This window comes from Abramis brama (genome assembly GCF_963993115.1).
Source record: "Abramis brama genome assembly, chromosome: 16".
Classification (NCBI taxonomy): domain Eukaryota; kingdom Metazoa; phylum Chordata; class Actinopteri; order Cypriniformes; family Leuciscidae; genus Abramis; species Abramis brama.
Window position 1 is genome coordinate 9,539,007 of NC_139978.1, and position 6,520 is coordinate 9,545,526.

The 6,520-nt window shown below is 35.6% G+C and overlaps 1 protein-coding gene across 2 annotated transcripts; it reads left to right on the plus strand.

Moving 5' to 3' along the window:
* Positions 1-2,276: 2,276 nt before the first annotated feature.
* On the plus strand, positions 2,277-5,438 carry ndufa7 (NADH:ubiquinone oxidoreductase subunit A7). Of its 2 annotated transcripts, none has more exons than XM_084087643.1 (4): positions 2,277-2,500; positions 2,822-2,871; positions 3,489-3,626; positions 5,307-5,438. In XM_084087643.1, the coding sequence occupies exons 1-4, from the start codon at positions 2,450-2,452 to the stop codon at positions 5,380-5,382; spliced, it is 315 nt and encodes a 104-aa protein (XP_083943769.1). In that variant the 5' UTR covers positions 2,277-2,449; the 3' UTR covers positions 5,383-5,438. The 2 variants fall into 2 exon arrangements, with proteins under 2 accessions (XP_083943769.1, XP_083943768.1); XM_084087642.1 differs by having other exon boundaries at positions 2,429-2,636.
* The last annotated feature ends 1,082 nt before the right edge of the window (positions 5,439-6,520 follow it).

Consider the following 6,520-nt stretch of genomic DNA (forward strand, 5'->3'; position numbering starts at 1 on the left):
TGAACTGTATTGACAGATTTCAGTCTTTTGTTAAATTCAATTCAATTAATTTATTAAATTATTTCATGGAGGCCTATTGAAAATATACTACCAAATAATATTGTGTTAATCCATTACAATATGAATGATACATACGAAAATGCTGCTTTTATACCGAAAACTATGTGACAATATATTTGCTTACTGTAATGAACACAATTTTATATTCAATATTACACTTCATAATAATTATATACATGTAGCCTACATGTAATAAAATATGGTACTATATATTTGAACATATACTGTAGGCCTATATGTACTCAATATATATGTAACAATAAATATTCACCTCCTCCCCACCATACGGCAGCGTGATGTATCCCAAGCAGAAGGAGTTGGATGAAATGTTCTGAATGATAATCCACAATCTGACTTGTGTGATGCAGCCTAGAATCATAATTCCACTATGTTCGTTTGTTTAGCCAGAGGACTGGTCCCCCATGGTGTATGGTTTTTCCCAAGGTTTTTTTTTTCTCCATTTCTGTCACCTGTTGGAGTCTTCTTAGTTCCTTTCAACTGTCACCTCTGGCCAGGGGCGGACTGGGACCAAAAAGTGGCCCTGGACTTTCTGGCCCGCAGCAGCCCACCACATCCCACATCATAACACATTGGCATAATAATGTGCAGAATAATTTTTAACACCACTTATGGCATAACAATATAACACAATACAAAAATAAATGCTATTTAAACATTAATTTTAAGTAACAACATATATTAGGTCACATTTGTAAAACAAAGGGAAACAAACAGAAGAACATTAAGACACACAACAATATAAAACTATCAAGACAGAATATCAGCTAGTCAGGGGGAGCTAGAGCTGTCAGAGCCTGCTGAACTACTCTTCGCGCCAAATGTAGGCCTATAATATGTTAATTTGAAGCATTTCACAGCATCTACCTCTAATGCTTTTTTTAACACGTAACCTTTCAGCTCCACCTTTTCTTTACTTCCTCTTGTCATCCATGGACAATTATAATAATTATATAAATTATTATAAAATAATTATCTGGTTAGTGAACAAGTCAGTGCACGATAACAATAGCAAAACAGCGAGCAAAGAAGTCAAAACGACACAGATAGAAGGCTGTTCTAATGTTGCTCTGGCTTAGTTACAAACACTTAATATTCAGCAATATTATTGCCTTGACTGCACTATTGGACGAGAACTGAATTGAGCTGCATGCATGATGACATCACTGTTTTCTCTAGAGCTGCTTTATAGCTGAATTGAACTCATTTCATACACAGTTATTGAACTGAACTGAATCAACACTGAACTGACTTCAGCTGAACAATGACACTTTTGTGTTTTTTTGTGCTGCTTTACAGCAGAATCAAATTCTGTCTGCATCATTGATTATTATTTTCCTGTTTATCACTGTAAAGCTGCTTTGGAACAATCTGTATTGTATAAAGCACAATATAAAAGGTAAATAAAGGTGACTAGGCCTATGGCAACATGTGCAATATAATTATGCGGAAACTAATTTATATTTGTAAAATCTCATTTTTCACAACATGTTGCCATGACTTCAAGACATCCAGTTGTCGTTTTTCCCTCATACCATCACAGAGCAGCCTATTTTCATATATGAAATGTGAAACATGCAAAAAAAAGAAATTTCCCATAGAAATGTATTATCTCATTATATTTTCAGTAGCCTATATTTCCGTACTTTTTGTTTTGTAAGGGAAATGCCATATTTATATATTCACCTATATCTGGATCCCTACAGCTAAAAACTGTCCTTATTGAGTCATTATCTCTCTCTCTAAACATTTTAAGTGGTTAAATTGGTGGTTAGTGCATTTCATCTAAGTCCATTAAAGGAATAGTTCACTTAAAAATGAAAACTCTGTCATCATTTACTCATCCTCAGGTTGTTTCAAACCTGTTTGAATTTCTTTCTTCTGCTGAACCCAAAAGAAGATATTTTGAAGAATGTCTGTAACCAAACAGTTGATGGACCCCATTGACTTCCATTGTATTTGTTTTCCTACAGTGGAAGTCAGTGGGGTCTATCAACTGTCTGGTTGCCAACATTCTTCAAAATATCTTCCTTTGTGTTCAGCAGAAGAAAGAAACAACTTGAGGGTGAGTAAATAATGACAGAATTTTCATTTTTAAGTGAACTATTTCTTTAAGCAGTCAATGGCGTTAGTTTGCGTTTGATTCGACAGGTGGCGCGAATTTCTGCAGCTCTTGCGGATGTGACGGTCACTGAACCAGAGAATAAGAAAAAGACTTCCGGCCCGCTGGTCCTTTCGATGATGCTGCTGCATCTGACCCAGGATCAGCTTCACTCCCTTACATTCTCTTCATGTTTGTGGGGTATCGTTCAGCTAAAACTGATTCAGCAACAGATTCACAGTAAACAGCGATTTCACCTTGACACCAAGTATGGCGTCGGCTACGAAAATTATCCAGAGACTGAGGAATTATTTGTCAGGGGTGAGATGATGATGATGATGATGATGATGATTTTAATCGTTTATCAGTCATGCACCGTTAGACGTGCATAATGACAACGGGTAGAAAAAAACGTCCGTGTATTCATGTGTGTATTTGCTTGCTTGTCTCTGAGTTGGTAAGCAGAAACTTCACATCCTAATTCTTGACTTAAGGCTTAAAAAGATGTATTTCCTCAGGGAAGTTACCATCACCGTTACAGATAAGATTCTGAGTTAAGATGTTTCTGTAATACAGCCACAGCCATTTTCATGTCTAGATAATATTTTGTTCAGTACATTGACATTTCTCGTTCCTTAACAGCACGATCTCCAATCAAAACTACAACTTCGGTACACCGAAATTGCAAAGAGGTAAGTTAGATATATTTGCATATTTCAAATAATACTTTGAGGTCTTGAAATGGATTATCACTTTATCAGTAACACTTTACAATAAGGTCTCATTCCTTAACATTAGTTAATGTATTAACTAACAATGAGCAATACATTTGCATTATTTTTTTCACAGTGCATTAACTAATGTCAATACAACTTTTGATTTTAATAATGTATTAGCAAATGCCGAAATTAACATTAAGATTAATAAATGCTGTAGAAGTATTGTTCATTCTAAGTTGAAACCAACGTTATATTTTATTATATTCATATTTATTGATTTTTATGAATGGGTAGTTGACAGATTTAGGTAGAAATTTAAGTATTTGTATAAATAAAAATAAAAAATAAAGCATTTTGTCTTCATTTCAGTGGATCTGCAGTGAAATAATTAAATTTAGTTGTCTTTGCTGTCTAGAAATATAAAACTGGCCTTTTTCTTTGAAGACAGTAAAGTTGTTGTCACGTGAACCCAATATATTTATGTATTTATATTTACTTTAATAAACTTATTTTCAAAATAAGTTATGATGACAGACAGTGAGTGCAATCATTAATTCATGGTGAATATTTATTAATTTCATTTATGGTAGGACTCAGCCACCACCCAAACTTCCTGTTGGACCCAGCCATAAATTTGCAAATAACTACTACTGTCAGAGAGATGGACGCAGAGAGTCTGTTCCTCCGTCTGTGATCATGTCTTCCCAGAAGGCCCTAACAGCTGGAAGGTGGGTTGGCATTGCTTAATTTAAATAATTAAAAAATATTTTGTACAGTGTATATTTTATGTTTTTTAGTAGACATTCCTTTACACAAGCCACCTCAATAGAAAGTACATAATAGGCAGCTAAACAACAATAGATAGGCTGTGAATACCTATTTGGAGAAGCTCTTATGTAAATTCAGTAAATTGATATTTAATTTGTTCTGAATTAAGTACCCCAGTCTAAAAAAAAAAGCAATTATGTTCCTTGACAATGGAATTCATTATTTGGTTTGTTTTGTGAAGATCTGACTATACTTAACAAGGGCCAAATTGTTATGGCAAGGCGACTGGGTCAGATTATCTCTGAAACGTCAAGGCTTGTGTGTTGCTCCCAGTTAACAGTGGTGAGAATTTACCAACAGTGGTCCGAGGAGGAACAAACCACAAACCGGCGACAGGGTGTCGGACGCCCGAGGCTCATCGAGGACACGAGGCTGTCCTGTCTGGTCCGAGCCAACAGAAGGTCTACTGTGGCATAAGTCACACAAAATTTTAATGATGGTTATGTGTCACAACACAGGTGAATCAGAGTGCCTATTATGACCCCTGTCCACCGCCGAAAGCACCTACAATGGGCACGCGAGCGTTGGAACTGGACCTTGGAGCAGTGGAGGACACCTGGTCCGATTAGTCCTGTTTTCTTTTACATCTCGTGGACGGCCGTGTACATGGGGAAGCAATGCACCTGGATGCACTGTGGTGAAGGGTGTGTGATGCTCTAGGCAATGTTGTGCTATACACGTGTATCCTAGCTAAACACTGTTGCAGAACAGGTACACCCCTTCATGACAGTGGTGTTGCCTGGTGGAAGTGGGCTCTTTCAGCAGGATAATGATCGCTGACACACTGCACACATTGTTCAGGAATGGTTTGAGGAACATGATGAAGTATTCAAGGTGTTACCTTGGCCTTCAAATTCCCTACATCTCAACAAGTTCGATTCATGGCGATTCCAACTCGCAACCTGCAGGAATGCTAACATCTTGGTGCCAGATACCATAGGACACATTCAGGGGTCTTGTAGAGCAGGGGTTCCCAAACTTGTTCTGCTGGAGAACCCCCAGCCCAGAACATTTTGTATGTCTCCCTTATCTGACACCCAATTCAGGTCTTGCAGTCTCTACTAATAATGAGTTGTATGAGTGGAGGACATGTTTGACAACCCCTGTTGTAGAGTCCATGCCTTGGCGGGTCGGTGCTGTTTTGGAGGACCAACAGCATATTAGGCAGGTGGTCATAATGCTTTGACTCATCGGTGTATGTAAACATCTGTTATGAAAAACAGCTTATTCCAGACTGAACTAAAAAATTACATGCAATTTTTATGATCCCTCTAATTTTCTTTTAATATTATTAGCATCTTGCATATTCTTCAGGTGGTGTGTAAAGTTATGAGCAGAACTGTATACATCTATAGCACTTTGTCATGGTTTATTTTGGTTACTTAGTTGGTGATTTTTTTGGTGCCTTAGTCAATACGTGCATGTATTAGCCAGGGTTTTAACATGATAAAATATGAAAACATCTTAAATGATATATTCATAAATTTCAATGAGATTTATTTTTTTAAATTCTGTCAAATTATGCCTTTCCATAGTAATTGTCATTAATCTCTTAATATTTTCTTTTTTTTGTTTCACAGTGAGGTTTCTGGAAAACTCAAAAGCCCTGTTGTGCCCGGGCCCCAGCCGAAGGAACTTCCAGTGAGCGCTGACTAAATTTATGGTGTAAAATATGTGTTAACTCTTAATAAAGGATGTGTATATACAAGAAACATATTCATTGTACTCTTTTCGTTTATTATTATTTTTATTATTTCATGTGGTCTTCACAGCTTTACTAGTACTTCATGAGTAATTGATGACCATAAACAAGAAGGTTTTGTTTGTTTTTATTTATATTTTTTAGTAAGTGCAAACCTTGTGACAACCTACAAGTGATTGGAGAAAAATGTCTTTTAAATATAAAATACGATCAAATGGGAAAATCAGTCTTCCATTGCACATCTGTATTGAAAATATAATCTTAATACTCTTCACCGATATGTACAGTAATTATGAAATCAGCAGAAATTAATTGAAGTGGAATAAAAGGACATTATTTAAAGCACAACATTCAAATTGTACCATTATAAATGTAGCTGCTCTAGCATGCCCCGTTTATTAAATAATAATAATGATAACCTTGTCCTGAAAACACAGTGCCTTACTGTATTTAAATATGATTTTATTGTATGTTCATTCAACATCTATAGCAAAAATATGATGAGAATGGGATTTCAGTTTTGGACAGTATTCACAGAAATATAACAGGCTATTTAAGTTTTGATCTAGGATACGTTTTGAACTAACATACAAGACCACTGCTGGAGAAAAAGCATTTGTGTAATCAAACGTAATTGGAATGTATAATACATAATTATAGACAAACACAATCAGCCTAACACAAACGATTGTTACTTAAAATATATATATTTTTTTCTTTTTCTTTTTTTGAATAATAGGCTACATTGATATATTTATATTTAACAATGAATTCATGTTTCTGAATCAACTAAACATTTACGGTAGTCAAAGAAGCTAGTTGTAGAAAGCTTCTAGAAGCAGATGCAAAACCAGCTGCTTTTATGTGTGAACCCAATCTTTCAATCTTTGTGAACACGAGATGGCAGTAACAGAGCTTCAATTAACCGTGGCACTATGGCAGCTTTGGGTACGGTTGGTACACATTGTAGGCTACTAATTTATAGTATTTGACCCTTTATTAAAAAGGGTCTGGATCTAATTATATTTCACATTTTTCGGAACTAGTAGATTTAAACGATTATACTTTTTGTGTACAAACGTCTATTGTAGA